At 40.8% G+C, this 26,887-nt stretch overlaps 1 protein-coding gene across 1 annotated transcript in view; it reads right to left on the bottom strand.

The window, feature by feature from the left end:
* The window catches only part of dnaaf11 (dynein axonemal assembly factor 11), a 40,925-nt gene that overhangs the window by 4,700 nt on the left and 9,338 nt on the right, over positions 1-26,887 (bottom strand). Inside the window, exons 8-12 of the mRNA XM_056391399.1 lie at positions 17,061-17,141; positions 14,086-14,151; positions 13,462-13,531; positions 9,721-9,816; positions 7,039-7,130 (exon numbers count right to left, since the gene is read on the bottom strand). Of these exons, the coding sequence (XP_056247374.1) occupies positions 7,039-7,130; positions 9,721-9,816; positions 13,462-13,531; positions 14,086-14,151; positions 17,061-17,141 (405 nt within the window). The remainder of the gene's footprint in view (positions 1-7,038; positions 7,131-9,720; positions 9,817-13,461; positions 13,532-14,085; positions 14,152-17,060; positions 17,142-26,887) is intronic.

Genomic DNA, 26,887 nt, shown 5'->3' with positions numbered 1-26,887 from the left:
TTAGAATAGAAGAAAACTCAAAACAGTTTCTTGTTGTTTGCCAAATTCATCCAACACTGACCAGGAATGTGAAGGTGAATCAGTTAAAGCTGTAAAAAGCTGTTTTCATATCAGTTTTTAGATGCCAGAATACCAGAATCTTAATATCTGTGACTTGATGTTTCTTTTTGAAATGTATCTTGGGAGTTGCAGTTGACTTCAGCTGAGCCTCAGTTTCTATGTCCACAGTCTTGTACCTTTTGTCTTTTAATGAAAGAACCAGTTATTTTCTAACACACTTGTTCATCTTCTTTGCTGATGGTTCGATCTGGGTGATGCATGTGTAGAAGTTCTCCAGCTGTCGGACACCTAACACTGTCTATAGAGAAAACCAGGCACCTGAAACAACTCCGCCCTCTCTGCAACTCTCATGTTTTTACCTGTAGAATATAAAGAAGTGAACTCACTTCTAATGCAAGAGCAGGCCTCGTGGATATCTGATAACTGTGACTAAGCCCCTGTAGGGTTATCACTCTCGGCTCAGTGATGGGGATGTAATTGAACATGTAATCAGCTGCTGTAACAACATCAGCAGCTTCTGTTCAGTGTCTGCAGCCACCGATCCACAGAGGATCGGGGTTGGAGTGGATGTGACATGATGCCACAGGTCTGATCTTAATCCCATCTGCTCACATTGAGATAAGAACCAGACTAAACAAGTCACATGGACTCAGGAAAGGTTGATGTCATGTTTAGCACTGATGGAGAGATGAAGAGGTTGATGTTATGATACGGAACTGCTTCCTGTTTATCAGTTTATAACCTTTAGCTACCAAAATCTAATAAGTTGATCCTTGAGCCCAGGTCAGACAGAAGGACAACCCGAAAACTACTACGAGGGAACGGGAAGTGTTAAAATTAAAATGCTAATGAATTCCAGGTTTTAGGACACTCTATAAAAACATGTTGTAAAATATTTTGTTTTTGAAATTGAAAAGTTTCACCAAAAGTTTGGCTAATAGGGAAAAAAAATATAAGGAAGTTAAATGAATGTAAAATATGTTAATGATGCGGAGATTTACGACATGTCGGAGCCCGGTCTATGTTTAGCTCTGACACTTATCGTGGTAAACCTGATGGTCAGCACTTCCCGATGCGAGATGGATGATGTCGTTAGTCCAGGGCTCCTCTCCTCACACCTTCCCTGGTTAGGAAGTCCAAAATGGCTCCCTGTAATAGGTCACCCAAGGCAAAGGCCCGCTGGTCATCATATCTCACAGATAATGAGGTCTGTGAACAGTCAACAGAGCAGCAGACCTTCTTATCGGACAGAGAGCGGGTTGTAATGAGAGAGCTGCAGACTGATGTAACTGCGGAAGGTGCAATATTGATAAAATCATTTATTGTAAAGTTTGCAGTCTGCAGAGGGTCAGAGGGGGGCGGGGGAGGAGGGTGGGGGTCAGGGGTTGGACGGTGAACACAGCATTTTTTTTTTCTTTTGTAAACAACAATAATCAGATCAGTCCTGAGGGACAAGATCACCGGGTCAGTTAATTATGAGCAGCCTGGAGGACGTAACACAGAGGTTGTAGGACTCGTCTTCATGAAGAGGTGAGATCTGGGAACACAGTGATATTAATAAACAGAAGGCAACTGTTTTGATTAATTGTTTGAGTCATCAAGTAGAGATGTTGGTTCTAGTGTCTGAAATGTGAGAATTTGCAGCTTTTCTTTGTCACTTGTGACAGTTACATGAAAGCTTTGGAGTTTTGGCCTGTTGGTTAGTTATTTGAAGAAGTCATCTGGTGCTATGGGAAACTGTGATGAGCATTTTTTTTTACTATTTTCTGAGTGAATGGTTGATCATGAGTAGATGAGTTGACGAAGCCTGACGGGTCAAGAAACAGATCAAAGTTCTCTGTGAGAGAGAAAGAAGATGAGCAGTAAAATTACAGCTATTCACTGTAAACATCCATCACACTGGATCAGCTGTTGGCTCGTCTTCTTTTCAGTGATGCCATTGTGCTCCAGAACGGAACTATGTAAATGATCACCCTTATAGCCCTATTCTCAGGTCATTTATACCAAGCAGCAACCTCCTTTAGCACTAGTGCTAAAACCGGTAGTTCCTCTAATGGCCACTAGAGTCTCTCTCCAACAGTGAGTCAATCCCCATAGACTCCCATGTTAAAATGTCCAACTTTACAGCAGAAATAAACATGTTTACAGCCTGGTACAAAAACAGTTTTTGTCTCTAGAGCTAATTTCCTCCTTCATGACAGCTGTTTATATAACTCACATGTTTACATTTTATTAAGGCTTAAATATCTGCATTATTGAGGGCGTGGCCTCTTTGAGTGACAGGTGGGTGGGCGTATGCTTGCCACAAACCAGCATGCAGCAAAGTCTCGTCTCCAACCTCTTTAATCCATTTTTGGATTAGCTGGGAGTTAGAAAGCGGAGTCAGGCACTGCCAAGATGGCGATGGTGGATCAGCTCACTCTGAGCTTCAAAACTGCTCTTCAGAAACCTGTGGGTGATGTCATGGAGGCTACTATGTCCATCTTTATTTACAGTCTATGGTTTGTACATATACACATACTTGAAATTTTTTTGTTTCTAATTTGTTGTTTGTTTTGAAAGGTTTTGACATCATTAGTCGATGGTTGATAAACAAAAAATTAATGTTAAAGTTTTTTTTTTTTTATAAACTGAATCTTTTTGGGTTTTACACTGTTGGCCAGATAAAACTGAAATCTGATGGTATCTCCTTGAGTTCTTTGAACTTTTAAAGGATATTTCTCAGTATTTTCTGAAATGATCTAAACAGATTAATCATAATGACAATAATTCTTAGTGCAGCCCTAGTTCTGAAGCATTTGAACTTCAAGCTGCAGGAAATATAAGAACAGATGTTGCTTTGCAGTTAACCCTCAACTCTGACCTTAAAACACCACTGGCTTTGGGTTTAGATAATGTTTGATATTCCATTTCATGACGCCATTCACACATCTCTCTGCCGTGTGTCATCAAGAAAATACATTTTAGACCCGATTACAGCCTTCAGAGCCATTTCCACCCATGCCAGAGGCTGAATGTAGAATCTGTGGGTAAGCCTGGGGTCAAAGGTCGGCCCTAATCATGTCCAAATGATGCAGTAACTCAGCAGCCAGCGGTGCTGCTCACCTGTCACCTTGCCGTGGTGCAGAAGCAGCTTAGCATTTATATCGAATGTTTAATTTGAGGATGCAGGATTGCACTGGGGCTCTTCACTGTGTTTGATGGGGCCAGCTGAAGGACAAGAAGCAGGTCCCAGTCATAAAATGGTAATGATGACGGTGCGGTGACGAGCGCACCCCCAGGCAAGGAGAGGAAACGGAGCTCAGTCAAACAGCACTGCAGACTAATATGGTCATTAAGAGGTGAAGCTGCTCTGAGCGATCCTGAACCAACCCTCACTGAGCCAGTCATCGCACTTCAGTCTGCTCCACAGACACAGAGGGACTGCAGTCATCACATCTAAACACAGTATCTGTGTTTATTTGGATCATTTCGCATGTTTCAAAAGCTGAAAACATCTTTAACGTCAAAATCTGTGGAGCTGAGACATGGACTACTTTTGTTGCACAAAATAACTTAAAATGTTTTCTTTAAGGAAAAACGTTAAGGCATTTGCAGCAATGAAAGAGATTTTTAAGAAATTTTAAATTCTCTAGTTTCAATGGAGTTACCAGTTAACATCTCACCTATATCATCTCACAACGTTGGCCAGAAGAGAAAAATGGCAGAAGAAAGAAGGCAAGAAAACCAAATATCTCAGAGGAGGAAAAGGCAAAACACGTTCTTAAAAGTAAATTTGATCCACAAATAACATCCAATCATTAACTGTAGACGAGCTGGAAGAGCACAGCTGAGGAAAGTGGAGTGATCAGCTCAAAATGATCTGACAAATCATAAGACACCATGAACGTTTGGAAAATGTCATGACAGACCAATCAGTAGTTAAGATATTTCACTCTGGACCAAAGTGGTGAACCAGACTCTACAGTTGACATTCACAGAGATAAAGTTGAGCTACTTTGGAAAATCATCGGCCGTCCGTAAAGTATACATAATTTGTAAAAAGTGTGCAACTACAACTTGTAAAAACAAATAGCATGATCCTTGAGTCCGGATTCGTGTTCTGTTGTTTTCTGATCAGTGTCAAGAGTAAACAGCTCCAGATGCTGAAGCAGGTGACTGAATGTAACCTTAGTTCAGAACAACTCTGAGCAGTGATTGGACGACGAACGCTGAACAAGAATGTGAAGAAAACCAAACAGTAATGTAAGTTTTGGCTGAAGTGAATCGGCCCGATCTACTTTTCTCCATCACAGTCTGTTGGTATCAATATGGGTCACATTCAAAAATAGAAATGAAACCTCATCCAAAAAAAGAAGAAAAAATCAGATAACAGCAGCTTCTGTTTTCGCTGGTTTGAGCCTGAAGCTAAATGTGAACAGTGGTGTAGAAGACTTGTTCAGCTGAGGATCTGACTGTGGTGAGTTATCCTCCCTGTGCGATGCTGCAGCTCTGGTCAAGGTTATCTGTGTCCACTACACAGCAGGGAGAAAGCTACCATCAACACGGCTGATAAAATGAATCATCGCCAGCATTTCATATATAACAGGTATCTGTAATTAGGACAACAGGGACCTGATAAGCCAGGGGCATTTGAATATGTGTGTATTCAACTCAAGGCCAGACAAAGAACCAACACCACAGCCAACTGCAACCAACACTTGACTCTGACAAATTCCCACAAACACACAGAAGATGCAGCTGCCTGCAGGCTACAGCAGTGCTGCTGGTTACAAACACGTTATTTCTTACTATGTTATTGTCTGTTACCACAATCAGCTGCTGTAAATATAGAATCTGTAATATCTGATGAAATGTCAGGTCAGTTGGTTTGAATGAAACCAAGAGGAGGAACAGGTAACTCACTCATGGGACAGTTTTAGTTACATCATCCTGCGTCAAAAAGGAAACTGACTCTACTGTCACAAAGTCACCTCACACAGTCAGATACAGTCAAAATATATGTCTGTTATCCAATCTGTAATGTGTATTACAAAAAAAAACAAATTCAATATAGATCAAACTGCCTCTGTTCATTTGTGTTTATATATGTTTATAGAAATATGGTGATATCTGTATGAAGCAGAGCAGAGCCATTGTACTATAATAAACACATGAAGCTCAAACTGGCAGCAACAAATATTATATTTCAATTTTGAGACCAAATATCATCCAGAGTCTCAAACGCTGCATATCACATTTAAGAGGCAGAATTTAGTTATATAAACAGAAGAATGAGGAAATGTATTATGTAAAACTAAATACAATATATTCAGTACACACCTGAACTTGTTTAACAGATAGAAAAAGCACAACAACTCCTTCAACCTGAGCAACCCTGTGACACGACCCATAGGAGTTTCTCCTGAAATAGCGCCCCTATGGCGTCAGGCGTACTGCGCTTTGGTTGTCATGGTTACAATAATAAACACAGTGACTATACCAAGAGCGGTGTGCCTACCTTCGTCGCCATGGTTACTATAATAAACGATTGTGGCCTGGTTAGGTTTAGGAAAAGATGCTGATTTGAGTTAAAATAAGTGCTTCCTCAACATTAGACGATCTTTGTTGTCATGGTTACAATAATAACAACGATGTAGAAACAACATAAACATGATCTCCTGTGTCATATGCATCCATCCACCACAACCTACTCCTGACGTGGACTTTGTTTCTCTTTATACTACGTCATCAATACTTTTCCTTTTGCTCCTGTCATCATTACTACAACCACTAGATGTCGCCTAGCAACAAAACCTAACTATAAGTCACAATAACTTGCTGCACAGACGACCTATGGGCTTTTTTTTCAGGAGGACAAGTTCAAAATGCATGTCACAGTAAGCAAATTTGTACCATTGTATTCTATGCTATTTTTTCAGCATCGTTGTTTTTTTGTAAAAATCTTGTTCAGTTTTGTTTTTATCATATTTCCACCTTCGAGTTCTGTTGCTTACATTGTCAGATATCATATAACCAGAGGTGGACAAAGGTGGACACAGCTCCATCACTTGAGTCAGAGACATGACTCCAATACAGGTGAAAGTCACACTTTTACTTGATTAAAGTACTGACAGTATTTGACATTAAAAATACAAAAAGTACATTTTTGCATTTTTGTCAACACATTGTTATATTGTTCCACATTTACAGAACCTGATGACTCTGAAACAACCTGCTGAATGACTGACTGCAAAACCTGTAGAATAAAATGCTACAAACCTACAATAGTATCAATAGAAGGACATCCATTGTTGGTTTCATATTTAAGTCTTTTGTAGGCAGTGCTGAAATTGGGTCGTGCTAAACACAGCAAACATTTAAAACAAAAGGAATCTTTCTTTATTTCTAAAATTTCAAACATTTTTAGACCTGGCACTTCCAAGTTCAAACTGAGCTGTTTAAGAATGCAAATGCAGCAGCACAACATGACTGACAGTGGAGGAGTTGGCTGTTATTGGTTTTTCCTCTGCGATGAACACAGTGTATGGTCTATCACATTTTCAAAATAAAAGAACATAAATTCCACTGACTAAAAGCTCTGATTCAAAGTAGGAGTACTTCATAGAAATGCAGTGGAGTAAGAAGTACAATATTTGTCATTAAGTGTAGTGGAGTACGTTGGAAGTTTCCAAATGAAATAATACTCAAGTTAGGACAGATACTCGGAAGATAAACTGAAGTAACAAGTAAATGTTCTTTGTTACTGTCCACCCCGGCATATTACCCAGTCAGCAGTAAATTGAATTAGAAAGTCAGAGTAATGACTTAAATGACAGGCTGAGGAGAAAATATAAAACTGTCTTTTTTAGGATGCAATCAGAAGCTGGGGATGAGTGTGTCTGAAGCAAACATGTTTAATTTTCCTTCCTGTCCACACATTATAAGAACCCGTATTATCAGCTCTGCAACTGCAGTGGGTGTAATGAAAATCTTTACCTCGTATTGTCGTCTGACGAGCTGCCGTGTGTGTTCTGACACGCTCTGGGTGGACGCTGGACGGTCTTTGTCACTTTGATTTCACCTGCAGCCTGAAAGACGCATCAGAGGGGAAAAAAAAACAGTTTATTCAGATTCTTTGTAAAAAAAAAAAAAAAAAAAAAAAAAAGCTTGTGCACTTTTACTAATTTATTAGCGAACTGTTCATTGGTGCTCTGGTGCAGGATGCATCAGGAGCCATACGGAGGATTAATAGCAGCAGCTCTGACTCTGCAGTATCAGCACCTGTGTCTCTTTATAGACCCTATAAAAAGTTCCTTCATTAAACCTCAGAGAGAGAAAAACAGAAAACTGTTAACAGCCTGAAGTACATCAGTGAAGGCGTAATTTAACAGAACTAATGACGTTTCTCCAAAGTTTTTATTTAAAAAGATGTTTTTAGGAGTTGGTGTCAAACTTCTGGATCATATTTCATCGTGTGATTTGGTTTTTTCTTCTCTGATGTCGCCACCTACAGGACATCATGAATGCACAGAAAAACCTTTTTTTGGACACACAGTACATGGGCAGGACGAGAGGGTTTTACAAATTGGTTTACATGACTGGTAGTAATTTTATCTTTAAGCGTGTTTTAATTGACAGAGTGTTTAGACGCGACACAGATCTCAGAGCCTGGAGATAATCTTATGTCGTATTCAGCTCAAATTGAGCTCAATTGACGGGTAAACTGAGGTTAAATGCCTCACTAAGAGCTGCAGTTGCAATATTCACTTTATAATTCAAATAGCAGAAAACCAGATTAGGGTTTTTCACTGCTGTTTAGTTTCCATTTACGTAACTGTGTGGAAACATGTTTCCACAGCAGATTTCAGGTAAACACCGCAAAAGCTGCAAAAGAATATGACAAATGAGAATACTGAATACAGTTATGACTCTTATTGAAATTGAAAAAGAGGCGAGAAGTAGGCAATGCAATAACAAACAAACTCCATCAAACAACCCACTAAACGTCAAACGTGAGCTGGAACAGTAAAGACAACTTGACAACTTATCATGTTAGGCAATTCTCTCATTTCTAATCAAATACAAGCACCATCTGTTTCTCATGACAAAAGCCGAAGCTCAGCAGCCTTCTTCAGTTTCACTATCGAGGACTGGCAACTGCTCACTCTTTTCCTTTGCTCGTCTCCTTAGTGTGTTTGATTTTGTTATCGTTGTTGCCAAGAGAGACTGTCACACTCATCTTGTGGAGATTTTCACCTCTTCTTCAGTTCTTCCAGGGTTTCCTCAGCAGTCTGTCTCTTAAGCTTTTGCTCATCACTTCATCTTTTTTGCCTTTTTCATGGTCAAGGTAAGCTCAATACCTAGTGCATGCAGTTGCACTGGAGCTCAGCATCTCTTTTGTAATTGGCACTTTGTTCAGCGCACCATACACTCTCAAATGTTCCCAAACAAGTCTCTGAGTGGTAACGGTGTCCTCTGCTATGTTGCATGTTTCCACATCTTTGTTAACAGAGAACTCCCCTTTGACTTCTGCTTGCCTGTGGGACAAGAGCAGCAACTTTCTGCAAAAACCGGCAAAGTTTACATCGTGCCTCACATGGATCTTTAGATGGTTTCAGCCAGCCTCCACATTTTTCATCCTCCAACCACTTCCTCGTTGAATATGCATTTACTCATTGCTTGCTCGTAGCTTCGTGTTCATTCTGTTCTCGATCTTCCCCCTGGTTTTTTGTTTTCCTTGCCACCCTCAACTCCTCACCGTCTCCACCAATTTCTTCCTTCTCCGTTCTTGTTATCCACTATTAAGTTTAGTTCTTTGTTTCCTTATTCCCGCCACAGCCCTTACAGTCGGAAATTTCTTCTTCTTCTACTAGGTTAAAATGCCATAGCCACACAAGGCGCCACGACCACTACCTACCTAGGTAAGATTAAACACGGAGGACATTCCAGAAATGATCATTTTTGTCGGCTATAAAATACGAAAACACACACAAAAGAAAATATAAAATAACATAAACTGAACTAATGTAATTACACTCATTCACTCTGCCCCAGCTGAAATCAAATTTAATGTTTTAACTCCTAAAATTTTCTACCTTGAATATCAAAAACAAAATTTAAGACATTTTAAGACTTTTTGAGCATCCACAGGGACTCTGTTAATATTCACTGTACATTTAAGGCTAATTTGAAGTTAGACGTACCCGATGATAGCTCGAGTGTTTAAAAGTATTTTCTGGGCTTCTCAGCCTTTACTGCAGTGGGCCAACAGGAAATGAAAGTTGGCATCTTAACCTCTGAGCCTCAGGGACGCCTGAGGTGTCGAGTTGAAAGTGTGATCTGATGCCAGAGGAAAAGTCAAATAATTGCTGAAGTGACAAGGCTGCATCCTCTGTGGAGCACGAATCTCTGCAGCACAAACAATAAAACTAACAGTTTGTGTCTGATGTTGCTAGTGTGGCTAAAAGTTCAGTTTATATTTGCAAAAAAAAAAAAAAAAAAAAGCTCAAACAAACCTTTGACTGGAAAAACTCATTCACAAAGATATCCTGACATAAAGAAAGAAGTACTCTGGCTCGGGAAAGTTTGACATGAGCACCTGTCTTGCACAACCACCAGCTTTTAAACTCAGGTGACTCAGGTGTATGTGCGTTTGATTGGATGTGTGACTGTACGTACCCTGGGCATGGTGAGGACCAAGTGTCCGGTGGTTTGGGACCTCTGAGCTGTCGAGCTGTCGGGCTTCACTTCGGCGGGCAGAACCATCTGAAATATCTGCAGAGTAAATTATTCATAACTTTAATTAGCAAGATTAATGCGCTGATCTGGCACTGACGCTGTCCCAGTGTGTCAAATGACTTTAATCATTAGTGGGTCTTTTTATAGGTACACTTTCCAGAAAAGACTTTGGGAGAGTGACCAGAATAGGTCTGACTGAGAGCAGCGGCAATCAATCACTGGAACGAAATCCTACGAAAAGCAGAATGATCCATGTGGAAGGACAATTTATGCCCACAAAATGGGCATAAAATTAGACTTCATTTTTCAATCTACTTTTATTTGATACTGAGGGGAACTTTAGGGGAAACCGTGCGAGCAGGATGTAGAGGGGAAGGAAAACTCCAAAACTGGAGCTGACTCCTGCTCAGGCCCTGCAGCTGTCAGATGCAGCTCTTGTGATATACACACCTCACAGATGACTCCTCCGGTCAATTCCCCCTGCTACTCTGAATGACTTCATATTAAGGAGGAATTTTAAAGGCCAGAGTTGATGTATCACTGCGTAAATCACCCCACCCGTCCAATCAGGCTGACCCCTGGCATAAAACAACCATCCATAAACACGCTAACGGCTTGAAGCAGAGCCATGAAATTCAGGACTCTGGCAGCAAAGGCTGAAGAACTCCGAACTCTGAACCAGCAGGGCTCTGTATTTATCATTTGTATACCGGAGGGTAAAAAACAGTGACAGGAATAAAAAAACATTACACCTCTTGAATTTACGTGTGGCCAAACATCTGTTTAATCAGGCTTAAAGGTCGCTGCAGTCTGTTCGTGGGAGATTAAATCCTCCACACGTTTCCTCGGTGCTGCTGAGGGAAATATGGCAGACTGGACACAGGGATGTAATTAACTCTGCGGTAACGATGACATGCAGAACTGTGCCTCCCTTCACAATAAACCACAGTCAGACTTCAGGCGATCTCACGCAGGGCGGGAAATGAACACCTGACAGGAGATAAATACGGTTTGTTTCTGCTGACACTGAATCTTCCTCTTTTGGCAGGAAGCTCAGCTGATTCCAGGTTGTTGATAAATGTCAGGATTTACCAGAGAGAGAGACAGAAAGTGTCCGTCCTGTCCCGGACAGCTGCTGTTCTGTTAAAAAAAAAGTCTCAGGTTCACAGGCGGGAAATGACTCCACAGCCGGTGTAATAAACTCTCTCCATAAACGTATCAGAGTATCAGAGTCAGACACAGGTCTGATGATTCAGCTGCTTCTGACGGCCTTTTATTTGCTCTAAGTCTGACTCTTCATCCATCACACGTCAGTCTGCTCCCAACTCACCAGCAAGCATCATCTTCATCATTTCACAGCAGCCTGTAATCAGGAGACTCACTTCATACTGGTGACAGATCATGATACAGGCTGTTACAGGAGTGTGTGGAAACTGTGAAAAAAGTGAGAAGAGTCTGAGAGTTCAGACTGAACGCAAGGCTAATATGAGATCACCGATATACACACTGTAAAGACATGAGGACAGCACAAACTGAGCTGAAGATGTTTTAACTAACTAACAAAAGATTCATGATGATCACAAAGCAGTTCGACTTAAGCTGCGTCACAGTGGCGCAACAGACTTTCTCATTTCAAAGGCTCCTTCAAATGTCGTTCTTTTCCTGGACCACGAAGGCTCCAACAGGTGGATCCTTCGTGGCCCAACGCCAACGGAGAGGCTGAGGATACTGTTAAATATAAGTGTTGGGTTTCAGCTCAGTTCAACAGATAACAGTACAACTGTTAAAAAGTTTTTGTGAAAAAAATGTATGTGTTCTCAAAGTCGCTTTGTGACTCAGTAGTGACGCAAAGTGAAAATCCTACGTAGGACAAACCGTCTCATTTTGTTACGGCCTTCGCGGTCTACGGCGGCTACTAAGGACTACATCTTCGTAGACTGCGCCCTCCGTAGGACGGGACGCAACTAATGTCGTCACATTTCATCATTTTATCCTTTCTGACATCTGTGTAAAACTGTGTCATAATTAGCCAATTAACCAATTTCTAATCAGTTCATCATTTCACATCATCCTTGAGTGAATGTTTGTGCCAGATGATTTCCCTCTGGCCGTTACTGATATATCGCATTCTCAAGAACATGGGGTCACCGTGACCTTTACCTTTGACCACCAAATTCTAATCAGTTCATCTTTCAGTTCCAGTGAACGTTTGTGCCACATTTGAAGGAATTCCCTCAAGGTGTTGCGGAGATACGGGCTGTGAACAGTGCTGCTGTGACTCTGCTGAGTGTGATGTGTACACTGGGTTGTCAGGCTGCTGTGGCTCTGGCTGAGCGCCCGTTGTTGCCGCCACCTTCAGTCTGGGAGAGAGAAGATCTTTGACTCGTCAGCTGCGTCAACACCTCGCAGGAAGAAACCAGAGCTGCAGCGTAGCAGCTGTACTGCATGTGAAGTGTTCCTGCAGGCGTCTGTAGAGTCACACAAACTCCCCTACAAACTGTAAATGTCACCTCAGCTCAGCTAAATATATGAAATATAACTTTAACCCATTAATGTTTGTGCTGGTGGAGGATGAAGGTCATGAGTAAGAAATGTTTCCTTGACATCTACTGCCGCATTGCCCTTGAGCAAGCACCTTCGCTGGCTGACAGCAGCGGTCTGTGGTTAAACTGGACAGCTTCCAGTGTGAATGTGTAGGGAGTAAGAGCGAGGCTGCAGCTCTGAGGACCTGAATATAACACCTCTCTAAACCGTGGGAGAATGTTTATATGATTTCCTGTTTAACTGAAGTCATCTATAGACTGAATTAAGTTTAAGGCAGCACTGATGTTTCCCTGGTTTAATATATTATTGGATTCTCTGGAGGTTTTCATCAGGAATGAATCAGCACAAACTGTAAATATCAGCATTGTGTAAAAAGTTGCTGAGCAACAGCCGGTCCTTTAAGCCTTAGAAGTCGACAAAGATTTAAGAAGTGTATAAATCACTGCTGCTGCCCTTTAAAAATCCTGAATTGATGTATTTGCTGGAAAATGCAGCGTGTGCAGCCAGAACAGTATTGAAACACTTAAAATCATGTGTCACCTAATCCTAAGGGTTTCATTTCACCTCAGTTTTAGCTTCACTCCACTGGCTCCCAGTATCTTTTAGAATAGATTTTAAGGTCCTTTCACTTGTTTTTAAAGCTCTTCGTGGTTTGGGGCCTACACTGCAGATTCTCTGTCTGTCTTATAATCCTTCACAAGTTCTCAGACCTGCTACTACCAGGATTTTGAATACACACAATTTTAAACACAAGAAAATAGGCAGTGCAGCTTTTTTTTAACTATGCTTCAAAACTATGGATAGCCCTGCAGAGCTAAGAGATACTCAGTAAACATCTTTAAAGGACAGCTGAAAACCTATTTCTTTAACTTGGCTTTTAATTAATCTCTCTCATATTTTGCTATTCTCACTGGTTTCTGTTTTTATTTTATTATCATCTGCTGTCTTTCTAATTGTCTATTTTCATTATCCTTCAAACCTCACTTATTTTATTGTACAATTTGTATGTTTTTTTTATTTTAAAGCACAATCCAACCTGCTACATCTCTTGTATGAAAAGTGCTCTATAAATAAAGTTTATTATTATTATTATTATTATTATCATCAACTGTTCTGACTCTTAGCTCCACAGCGTACCTTTCCTTTGACGGTGACTCGGGCGTATGTTGGCTGAACATCCACATCTATCAGGGAGGTGTCCATGTGTCTGAGGAGAGTGAGGCGGAGGTACAGGTCAGTTTATATGAAGAGACACAGGTAAAGTTGTGTTAGAGCCATGAAGCTGAGCTGGAGAGCAGCAGTCTGACTGTATCAGGACTGTAAACATTTCAATGTTCATTTAGATCAATTAGATTTGATGAGACTACAGCTTCACATCAAGTTAATATTTCATTATCAGGATCAAGTCAGTGGGTCAAGTTTGCTGACATGTAGAGACACTTCGACCCTGGTTCTCAGTAGCTGTCACTGTGCAGACAACAAACACACAAAGGAAACCAACACTGACAACAAGCTGAACAAAAATAACAAAAGAGCACAAGGTTAATCATGTGTTCTTCAGGTAAACTTGATGAGTGTGATGTCTTTCCAGCATTAAATGAAGAGCCCAAATATCTGTAGAAATGTATAAAATATAGTATTTATATTATATGATAAACAAACAAGCCAGGCTGCTTAATATCAATTAAAAATCCCAGTAAATATTTATTAAAATCATATTTCTATAAGTTGAGCTGCTGAGTTTGGGCTCATTGTTCCTACCTGTACACTGCCAAGTCTAAGACAATGGTGTTGTTTTCTTCATCCTCAGTCAAAGAGAAATCCAGCCTGTAAAGAGCAAAGGGCAGAAGCACTCACACAACTGGTCAAACTGTAGAGCAGCTAACACTGTTCTTTAAAAATTTTGATATAATTAACAGAGAAACAACTGCTGTCAGTGCCTCCATACCAACGGAAGCTTCCACTGTTCGCAGTGCAAACACCAAATACCAAATTTACACTGATAATCTCATGGTTTTAATCTTTAGCTGACACTTGATTTGATTTTACTTTTCCACTGACACATCAGCTGTTTACAGAGAGTTGAAGTGTGACTTTGACTGACACTTCAACTACTTTCAGTGCTCACATACAAACTATTAGACAATTTACCTACACACAGGGTGTAAACTTGAAACTAAAATATAAAACTCTCTGAGTGAATATTTACAGTTGAACTGACACCTACTCCTCTCAGTGATTCCCAGACAAAATCCTCATTCATGTAACTCGCATTTTAAGACACTTTTCAGCATAAACACACACCATTAAAATATCTTTGGAAAATACTTTGTCTTTTGTGGTTAACACATAAAAGTCTCAACATCACACCACTCTGTCTTATAGAAAAACTGAACTTTGCTGAACTGGAGTGATTTGCTTTTCTTACACTCCTGCAAAAAAAATAAAGTAAAATGTAAACACCCATGTATGTAATGTGATTATACAGTATACTGTCATATTTTGTCAGTTGATTCATTCTGTAAATACCTTTTCTAATTAGAAATATTGTGTAAGTGTAACATCAATCTACAGATCATGACTTTCCAAGGCGTTCATGAGAGGACAGAAAAAACATTACTGATGTGTTTTGACTGTTATCACCAGGCTGCAGTGAAGCACAGCGTCCTGTCTCCCTGCTCATGTAAAGTGATATTTCATATAAAGGATTCATTCCTGACCTGAGTGTGTCCTCAGCTCAGATTACAAATGAAATCAGCCATGTTTTAAGGCCTCGACCCCGTGGCCTTGCTCTGGTTACAAACCTATGGCTAATGGAGGGAGCCCAGGGTGGCCCACAGCTATCAGATTGCCCCCCCTCCCACCTCCCTTGTAGCTCTCTGACGGCAGGAGAGCCAATACAGCACCAGAGATCAAAACCTGAAGGCTGCTAATATAGCAATCACACAGCTCCCGCCTCGCTGTCTGAACAGTTGGACCGAGCGCAGAACAAGCTAATGGAGGGTCTCTAAGAAAAAAACATTTAAGATATGAAAGACTGTGATTGGAAGCTGAAAGACTGTGATCCAAAGTAAGATTGAAGCAGTTGATTGGTTTTGTTTTGTTGCTCCGACTGAACAAAACTAGAACCAATTATGTTGCTTTCTGCTGCGCTCGCTGTTGTAGCCGAGTGGAACGGTCAATCTCCCTCACAGTCAATCACAGCTGGTGATACTGTACCGCTGCCATTACAAAGCTGCTGAGATGGTGGAGTCTCAGTCTTCTGTACCCAAAAACCTGCTTCAGTCCACATGCAGGTCTTGTAGAGACCCCGTGTGCTGTGTGTGTACTACTTAAAGGCCCCATATAGTATAAGTGAAGATGTCCATGTGTTGTTTGACTATAAAGCAGGTCTAAGTTCTATATTAATAATGTGAAAGTATCAAAGCCTCAGTCCACAGAGAAATGCTCACAGCCTGTATTCAGAAACTGAGCCTTAAAACCAGCCGTCAGGACTTCTGGAACTTTGTGACGTCACAACAAAACAGTCACCGCTCTCAGCCATGTCCCAAGCCCCACCCACCTGGACCCACCATCCAGACTTGCAGGATTTGGTTTCTCTGAGTGTCTACCTGAAAACTACTCAGAAAACAGTCAGCCAATCAGAAGAGTCAGGCAATAAGAAGAGAGGAGGCTCTGAGCCTCTTTTCTGATTGGCTGACTGATGGATCAACACTTCAAATAAAACACAGGAGAACTTAAATAACAAAATTTTTAAGGGGGAAACTGTTAGATCAATTAATGGATTATAACATATTATGGTGATGTTATCAGTTTTCAGAGGAGAAAGAAAAATGACGATCAAACATTAAAGTCGCTCCTGAATTTGTACTTTGTACTGTTTTTTCATATTCCTTAAATTGTTACGCGTTAATGGCTTAATGATGGATGCTAATATATTTAACTATTTTAATTTGTTGTCTTTGTGGTTTTTGGGGTTTTAAGGGAGAAAAAATATGAAAAATGACCAAATAAAGCAATTACAGCTGTTACAGATATTTTGGGAAAATGAACAACATAAATGAATCAATTATATGAACCAAAACCAAAATTAAAGTTACCCATGAATCTCAGCCTGAATTAACAATCACTCATTAAGAGATAATTTTATGGCTTCAGTGTTGATAATCACTGGAAAATATAGAGCTTTAAAGGACTGAACCACAATTCAACCACACACTTGTTGTTGGGAAAAAGCAGTTTTCGCTTTTTTTCCAGAGACCAATCTCATGAGATCAGTCTCATATCTGTGTTGAGTCAGGATGTAGTTAGCCTAGTTTAGCATAAAGCCAGGATGCAGGGAGAAAAAAGCTTGCCTGGTTCTACCCACCCACCTCTGCAGTTTATTAGGGAACATTGTGTATCTCACTGTGTGTTGTAACTGACAAACAAGAGATGAGCACAGTTACTTCCTGAAATCATCCTGTCACCATAAGGTTGCCAGGTTTGGTACCTGCAAAGAGATCAACACATGCTACAGCCGGAGATGCTTGGCAGAGGCAATTCAAATAAATGTTAAGAATAATTGAGTTTAAGTGAGGTCTTTGTGTTGTTGTGTTTGATATGTTTTACAGAGTCTCCACAGCAGCAGATCTCAGCAGTAGAGGCAGAAATGGTGGTAAAATCTACAAGAATAAAACGTAGTTTGTAAAAAATTAGCTTTTGTTTAACTACTTTAAAATTGTGCGGGTTCATACTTGGCCTCATTGACGTTCATGACTCGTCCATCAGCAGTGATCAGGGTCCTTGAGGCCTTCGGTTTCTTCTTCTCTTTCTCTCTGCAATAAAAAAGCACAGCATGAGTGGAGTACAGCATCTGCATGTGTGTGTATGTGTGTGTGTGTGCGCGTGTGTGTGAAGGCTGGACTGACAGACGACAGTAACAGAGTTATGGGGTCTGAGGGGTGAAGAAGAGAACCACCTCTCCCTCCAGGAGCATCCATAAGGTTAATGTGCAATGGACGTTACTGTAGGACACACACAAACACACAGACACACACAGACACACACAGACACACACACAAAGACACACACAGACACAAACACACACGCACACACACACACACACACGCGCACACACACACACACACACACACACACACACACACACACACACACACACACACACACACACACACACACACACACACACACACACACACACACACATACAAACAATGTAAACCCACATACACTGAAATCCACCTTTCAAATAGATAACTTTTCAACATTTTAAATAAAACCAAGTTTTGATTGGACATGAGGAAAAGAAAAAATAAATGCCATTTCATGAAACTTCGTACAGAATATGTGATAGTCGTATAGAAGTCGTCTCTGCTCAGGTGCTCACATCATCTATACAAACAAATCCCCAGTAGATCCCAGTAGAAAATAAAGTGGTTATTCTTCCAGCTCAGTGATCGTGTGTGATGATTTTTTTAAGAAGAACCTCTGTGTGCCCCTTCACTTTGAGCCATGACACATTAATGCTGCACAACATTAAGGACTATTTCTTATTTCAAATCAAAGACATTAATTCAAAAGAAATGTGCAGATTTACAAACTGTTACTTGGCACAGAAAAGATTCTCCTCAAAGCTCTGATTGGTTGATTGTTTGGGACGTGGGTGCAGACTGAGAGGTCTGGAACCAGGTCACAGTCATTTATTAGCAGCTATAGTTGTTACCTAAACCAGTGACCCACTACACAATGAAGTCTAACATGCGACACATGAAAACAAACATCATTTTAATTGAAAAAATATGTATCTCTTATAATATCTCTTTAATCATCTGGTGCCACCTCGGTGTTGGAACCACTTGCCTAAACTGACTGTACCTGTAAGAGGATCACGATGTTAAGTATTTATAAAACAGCTGTTGATGCAGCTGAATTACTCAGATTGTGTGTATTTTTAAACTGAAACCACTCGGAGCATTTTCCTACATTTACTCTGCTCCCATCACCATCTGCTGTACAAGCGGTCACTCCATTAGCCACATTAAGCAGGCCGTGACACCAGCACAGGCAGGGAAACACATGCTGCATGTACGTGCATCTATTAGGCCCACTGGGCAGTAGACGAATGAGTCGGCGGGCGAGTGTTTAGCGCTCAGTGGAGGGTCCGCCTTCGCGTCCTCTGCCGCCATACATCAGCCGCAGAGAGGACGAGTGTGACAGCGTGTTTCAGGAGCCTTCAATCTGCTGAACTTAAGGATGTTAAGTTCATGTTTTTATTAGAGTGGTGGCCTGCAGAGAGCCCCGTAATGAGTTTAAGTGGTGCTGTGGAGCCGAGCGGTCAGACGAGGCACTATCATACAATTACGTTAACAGTGTGGTCATCCACGTTAGACTCATACAGTCAGTGAGTGAAGGGGAAGCAGGACTATGTCTTCTTTCTAGTTTTTCTAATGATGCTGTAGTGAGACATATATCACTCAGAACAGGAGCTCCAGTTCACCACACATCTCTCTTCAGTATGACCAATAATTAGTCAGCTGTTTGGGTTCCTTTGTGATAGCAAGTGAGGATTATGGACATATTGGCATTTACAGGGTTTTTTTATTACTAAAATAGAGTGCTGTAAGTTCAATTTAAAGTAAACACAAGAATAATTGCCTTGTTGTAGTTTCATATAACATCCCTGTTTATCCAGTAATGAGTTTAATATAAAATATTAACCATTAGTGTGAAAGTTTGTGTTCTGTGAGGTCACACTGACCTTGACCTTTGACCACTAAAACTGAATCAGTTCGTCCTCAAGTCTAAGTGAATGTTTGTACCTAATTTTAAGGCATTTCTTTGAGGAGTTCTGGAGATACTGTGTTCACAGGGCCAAAACCATGTCTAGTGAGGTCACCACAACCTTGACCTTTGACCTTTAGCTACCAAAATCAGTTAAGCCTCGAGGTTAAGTGGAAATTTGTGCCAAATTTGAAGAAGTTTCTTTAAGGCATTACTGAGATATCGTGTCCATGATAATGGGACAGACAACCCGAAAACAATATGTCTCCGGCTCTGACTGCCGCAGAGGAATGATTGGAGCCAATAGGCCTCCACTTAATATTTACATTCTTTAAAATAAACAACAAACATGTTAAAATTGCTGTTGTTTTCCTTGCTGTACTGAAAATGAACTGAAATGTTACTAAGACTCTGGTTTATCTGGTAAATATGCAGAATTTCAGGTTTAGGTTACTGTCAATAACACTTTGTTGTGTGTGAGGACTTAGATAGTTAGATAAGATTAGAATCTTTATCTTTATTATCTTATCTGGTACAGTTTCCTTATTGGTCTGAAACTATAATACCCAGTGGTGATTGTGGAGTCAGGTAGGGCTAAAACAGTTGTGTTAGATTCAGATGCACATTGCGGAGCTGCTTGAAAAAAAAAAAGCTAATTATATAAGTAGTAACAGTCAGTTCAATTTAATTGTCTTTAGATTGAAAATAATAATAATAATAATAATAATAATAATCTTGTATGTATGTAGTTGGCAACACTGCTTCTATTGTTGCAAATCGTTGAGGAAACATAGGGCCCCTTTAGGAATTTATTGTAAATCGTCCATTGGTTGTTCAAAGAGGAGGGAGCAGCATTTTGAGACATTGCTGTGGAGTTAAGTTTGTCAGACCTCGGCAGGGTGGCCCCTACCAGCCTGTATCCCTGAGCAGTTGCCTGCCTTGCCTGTTCACAAGCTGCACCTCTGATTATACTGATAATAATACCGCTCCTGCAGCAGTCAGTACTGCTATAGAGTCAGTAAAATCAGTACCTGAACCTGATTCATTCATTCAACACTCCACACTTACAGTTTGCCTACCGTTAAATTACCTTTTTCACAATGTGTTTGGATGAGTACATCACGGTTGTGTTTATATTCTATGAAGTGCATACAGGTTAGAAGAGAAGGCTAATTGTGTCCAGGTGAGGGAGTAACACTGCACCAAATTGGACAATACGCCATAAATTTGTGGTGTTTTGGATTTCCTGAGATTTTCCCAGCTGAACATCAGCACATGTTAGACAGCTCTCTCTATCCCCATCATCAAAACACTAGATGAAGAAATATGTTTTAGAAGAAAGGTGTTCATCCCTCTAGTAGATTTTCCTACAATTAGAGAATCCATGACACCGTGCTAACACACTTTATGTTGACGTGTCCTTTATTTTGTCGCCCATCTGTGCTTCACTTCTTCTAGATAAAGAAACATAACTATTGTGTGCGTGCGTGCGTGCGTGCGTGTGCGCGCGTGTGTTGTTGGGGAAGAGTCGGGGTGAGATGGAGGACAAGTATCCACTTCAAAAGATCAAAGTGAAAGAAGCATCTCCATCACTTTGCCAGTTCAAACAGCAGCTTTCATCTCATCCTATGCCATATACAGTTGACTTGCCAAGGTCACAGTGTGGCTCTCTGCACTATAAAATCCTCTTCTGTTTTTTTTTTTTTTTTAAGGGGGTGTGATGGGGCGTCTATCAAACAGCTGAGTCATGGAGACATCAGTGGTGACAGCTCCATTGCTGGTTTCTGTGGAGTCCAGAGGTGAGGACGATCTGTTCAGACAGCTTTCAGTTAGCCATGTTCACATTTAAGTCAGTGGAGAGAGAGAAGTCTTTATCTGTGCTGGGTTTAAATACAGAGCTACAATCGCTGCACAGAGGAGGTTCAGGTAGCAGGGCACCTGTGATTGTAGCTAGATTGTACCTTCTGCAAAGCCTCTGCCTGCTGGTGTATAACAGTGATATAATATTTGAAGTTATCTTTGGGGTTAACAAATACCAAATATTTTCTGGTTCCAGGAAAATTCATTTATTTTACATCTCATTTATTTTAAATGAGCTATTTGTAAGTTCTTGCTACATAGCTAACATTATAATTAACAGCTGTTGACATACTAGTCTAGAAGAAATGTTGTGAGCTCAGCATCAAATTTCATTCCTTTACTCACCAACAGCTGTCAACAGAGGTGGAAACAAACCCTCTTGCTTCTATTTCTATCACTTCTTTTCTTCTACTGAAGCTAGCATGCTAAATAGCTCTATTGGCCTGTCTTGTCACTTTCCGATAGCGAGTCACTGTAGTGTCTCAGAGGGGTCTATTATGACCTCTTATATTTTAAATGCAACAATGTCTGAATCTCTTGGCAACACTGGTACATAAACAGATAGCAATAGCAAAACTTACAAATGGCTCCTTTAAGCTACAACAGGCTCTATTTAGCTATGTGATGATGAGATTAGAACAGGTGTTTAGCAGAGACTTGCATCATATGGTACATGTTATTAGGATCGGACGTATTCAGGAGCCGGTGGAGGTGGTTGAGTTGCATCCTCCTGCCACCCAATCAAAATACATAACAGTGATATCATCAGGCGAAAGATACAATTTTTGTATTTATTTAGAGTTGTTTCACACAAATATGTGAAAACAATGTGAATCTCTACTGCAGTTGTGTTAATCCATCAAAAAATATCTTACATTATCTACATCCAAGGAAATATTTTAGACTTTGCATAAATAATGTGTCATCAATCATGTTTAAACAGCCGGTGTGACGGAGCGTCTGTCTCATTTTAAACCAACACGTCTTTTTCTATGAACTATCATCAACACACCACGTTATCTCATGTAGACAACCCTTTATGCAAATCCCCCCCCCCCCCCTCCATTTCATCCACATCAATTAACTGCATCCATTTATCAGCCTGCTGCTTCTCCTCGACCTGAAGGCTCGACCGTGTGTTTAAGTTCAGTCCTGCAGACTGCAGGTTAGAGCTGCTGTTCGTTTGGTGTTTTCCCTTCTCTCAAGAGGAACAGAGCAGCCATTAAACACAGAGCCGTCTCCAGGCTGACCTTATCACACAATCCACCTCAGGAGCAGGAAATTCATCTTTCCTGACAATCCAGTGACGGCACGACTGTATGCATCAAGTCAGCGCACTCTGACAGCCGCGCACAGGGAAACGATAAAAACGGCAACACCGTATCACCCCGATTTTATGCTTGGACAGCATGCAGGCCTGGGATGTTTTTGTAATATGGATTAGGAAGCGAACTGTCACCGGTTGGCGTCTCAGCCATCACACTTGGTTTCTTCAAATCAAGCTTATCTGGGGTATAACCTGACTTCTTATCAACAGAAAAGAGCTTTTATTGTGGTTCTTAGTGAGTCATTTCTGCCGTTTCACATCAAATAGAGAATCCTGGTTCATTTTAAATGAAGTATTTCCTGTGAATGTTCACCACAAAACTCCCATACAGGGATTCATGGACAGATGTGCCACATGCAGCATGATAAATGGAGTGTTACAAATGGAGCATCCCTTTGCAGAGTGCAGGGATAGACATCCAGCAGCAGATGACAGATGGCTGATTAAACTAATCTCACAAAAACACAAACACTGAGGCACCTTCGGGCTAATGTAAAGAGTTTCCTGTGGGCAGGAGATTAAGCACTAAAACAACAAAGCGTCACACACTGCTCAGCTATTTGTGACAATGTGGCTTGAGGTGGTATGAAGACTAAATGCTGTGAGTCAGCGCTGTGTCCACAGGTCAGTTGGGTGGGGGGGATAAGAAATCAAGAGTAGCATAGATCTGCCACCTCACTTTACAAACAACGTGTACGCTGTACAAAAAACAAACAATAATAACAACAGACCAACTACTGCAGTCTGTTTCAAAACATATCTACTGAACTACAAAGCCACATGCATATCCAGGTAAACCTCTGCCCTCTCCTCCAGCAGCCTGACCCACAGTAACCAGAGGGCTGATGGTTTAATAGCTGGAGAGTTTATCCCCCTGGATGTTGATCTCACAGAGTCCACTTCCAGTGTCAGAGTGCCCCTTGGACATAGCTGAACACTGGACCGACGCTGACGTCTCAGAGGGGCTTCGTGTGATTATTATTCTGAAGATGTATTACATATCAGGTTTATTTGTATGGTCTTCAATCATGGTTACAGTCACGGTTTCACAACGCCCACATTACGGAACAACAGAGGAAGGCATGAAGTGAAAATAAAAAAACACACTCGTAAAACTCAATGACAACAACAAAAACTTCTAGAGAAAAAAAGGAGGGAACCTTCATCATGGTGAGGAATCCCCCTTCAAAAATACTGCAGTCAGGCTGAGAAAGATTAACAGCTCAAAACTAGAATTATCGCCTCAAATGTTTTGTTAAAATAAATAATAAAATTAAACTTAAATTACGACATTTTAAACCTGCAGTTTCCCTTGGAAAAATCTAAATAACATCACACCATGATGAGCACAGCTGCCAAGGTGCACATAATGCCAACTGAGTTGAACTATTGTAGCCAAAAACAACATGTGTGCAGGCGCACGAGTAGAAACACTACTCAAATAATGACTTCAACAACAAGTACTCGAATACTCGAGTACTCGTACCCGTCCCTAATGAAAAGTCTTGAGTAATGGCTAAAAAGTGTTTTGTGAGGTCACACTGACCTTGCTCTTTGACCTCTGACCACCAAAATCTAATCAGTTCATCATTGAGACCAAGTGAATGTACAGTATGTCAAATGTAAAGAAGTTCCGTCAAGGTGTTACTAAGATATTGTGTCCCTGAGACAGACATACAACCTGAAAACAATATGCCTCCGGCTCTGACTGTCGCTGAGGCATACAAACGATCATGACTATAATCCACACAGGAAACAGCAAGATGCCTGTCACACCTAAACTGTAGCATGGAGCAATACTGAGCAGGTGTCTGTTGAAATCAGACGACTGGTCAGAGATAAAAAACAACAGTTTGACAGCAGACGCTCGTGGCCAATAGAGACGGCCCGGGATAACTTCATAAGATTTTTAATCTTGCAACAATTTACATGTACAGTCACGCTCAAACACGTTTTACAACTTGAGGGTGAGATGCTTCCACTGATCAGTGAGCTTATATTCAGGAGAGGAAATTAACTTGTCAACTGGCCGCCTAACAGCTTTTCATTAGCCACTTTTTAAAGTTATTTTCTTTTTGGGCTTTTTGTCTTTATTACAGTGACAGTGAGAGAGATTCAGGAAAGTTGGCCACAAGCCAGACTCAACCCAGGCCGCTGCAGTAAAGACTACATCTACATGGTATGCACTCTAACAGGTGAGCTGGGTGCCCCAGTCACTTTTCAATGCATACATATGATCTGAAACACAAAATTAATATTGTCTTCTTTTCTTTTCTTTATCTTTTTTAAATATGAAAATTCAATATAAAAACTACAAACATGGAGGTGGAGTCTGGACTGTAAAATATATTGGTTTTACCATTTATTACTTTTTTAATAAGTGGTGCATTTTGTATTTTTTATGCCTGGAAACATCAAATATGAAATTTGTTGATGAGTATTGGTTATAGAAAAAGGAACAATAAACCATATAAACACTTGAACCTCTGATGCCCAGTGGTTCATAAAGGTTTTTTTTGTGTTCATGTGTCAATTGTAACTTACTGCTTACTCATTACAGCCAATCAGTGTGTTGTGTGGGTCTGTTGTACTCATCAGTCCATTGGCTGCTCTGACTGAGCGAAACCTCACAGCTGCCAACTGACATCACTGTCCTGACAGAGAGAGGCGAGGTGTGTGTGAGTGTTGGTGTGTTACAGAGAGAACAGAAGCACAGTGAGAAGTGGACGTGCAACACACACACCCAATTAACACCCCAGCAAGAGGGTCACCTTAAGGGCGAGCACTAATTAGTGCTGGCATGGCAAATAGTTTGCAGACATTGCCATTTGATTGGTGCACAAACACGGCTGACTTACATGTGATTGGCTCAAGAGGGTGCCAGGCATCACCAAATCTTTAAAGAAGCATTGAGACTGTCCTCCTGTAAAAACGAGTCCATAGATAAACTGTGCAGCAAGTTATTATGACCCATAGTTTTGTTTTGTTGCTAGGAGACATCTAGTGGTTATAGTAATTGTAACAGTAGCAAAGGGAAAAGTGCAGTGACGTAGTATAAAGAGAGATAAAGTCCACGTCAGGAGGAGGTTGTGGTGGATGAATGAATATGACACAGGAGAGCGATGTTCCATTCCCATGTGGAAGTAGCAGTTTATGTTGTTTCTGTTAACCATGACTGTTGTTATTATTGCAACAAAGATTGTCTATTGTTGAGGAAGTACTTATTTTAACTCAAATCACAATCTTTCCCTAAACTTTACCATGCCATGACTGTTACTATAGTAACCATGGTGACAAAGGTAGGTACGCCATTCTCAGTACAGTCTGCGTGTTCGTAATTGTAACCATGACAACCAAGGTCTTGTAAGCCTGCCGTCGTAGGGATGCTATTTCAGGAGACACTCCTATGGGTCGTATCGGAGGGTTGGCGGTTGCTCAGGTTGGGGGAGTTGTTATTTGTATAGAACCTCTCAGCAACAAGCTCATACAAAGTGCTTTACGACATAAGAGGCATTAAGACAAATAAACGTCCATAGATTCAGATCAACATGATGTGGAGACGTCTCGTGTCCGCCTGATCAATCTAAATCCAGTGTTCCCTCTTTGAGCTCTGTGTTTAGTCTCCACCAGCTCCTAATGGAAACATCTGGCTTCACACTCCACACTCAATGCTCCACTATGTTCACCAGCTGCTCTCTACCTGTGTCTGTCTGCTGTTTGCTGCTGGGCAAGTTGTGGACAGTGGCTTTATCAGAGCTTGTTTAATGAAAGCAGCTGCTGCTGCCGCTGCAAACACTGACACTGAACTAGACAGAAAATGTGGTGCAAAATTGAGAGTTAAACAAGGCAAAGAAATGTATCAGAGCTGTAGAGTTGATGGGAATTAACCGTACCCTGTAAATAAAGATGGACGTAGCCTCTGTGACATCACCCACAGGTTTCTGAAGAGCAGTTTTGAAGCTCAGAGTGAGCTGCTCCACTGTCGCCATCTTGGCCAAAACAGTTTTTTGTAACAAGCTGTAAACGTTTATTTCTGCTGTAAAGTTGGACATTTTAACATGAGAGTCTATGGAGATTGACTCACTGTTGGAGCTCTAGTGATCATTAGAGGAACTGCAAGTTTTGGTTCTTCAGTGTTGGCTTCATGTTTCAGCCCTGCTTGGAATTAATTACAAGACTGACTCATTGTTAATATATTAACAGTGAGTTTATATATAGTTTGTTTTAATAAAGACAAGAACATGAGGTGAAGCATTCACACTCTTAACTTCTTCTGTCCTAAATTGCTGCTTTTTGACTCACAGACAAATACAAATAAAATGCACAGTTTCACATCCGTGATGACGCTCTCTGACTTCTTCTGCCAAACGTGTTTAAGGAGAATTAACATGGCACACTACACAACAGTCCTTGACAATGTCTACCATGAAAAAACATGAACATGTCAGTAACAATTTTGCCCTGAAACACTTCTGTGGAAAGTGCTCCATTTATGTCCTGTCAGTGTCATGTGTGGTAGCTGCACACAGTTTAACCTTCATTGTGTCATGTCCAGCTCTTATGTAGCTCTAGTCTACATCACTGCTTTTATGA

The sequence above is a fragment of the Seriola aureovittata genome, chromosome 12 (genome assembly GCF_021018895.1).
Source record: "Seriola aureovittata isolate HTS-2021-v1 ecotype China chromosome 12, ASM2101889v1, whole genome shotgun sequence".
In the NCBI taxonomy this organism is placed as follows: Eukaryota; Metazoa; Chordata; class Actinopteri; order Carangiformes; family Carangidae; genus Seriola; species Seriola aureovittata.
This window is presented reverse-complemented; position numbering and strand designations above follow the sequence as displayed.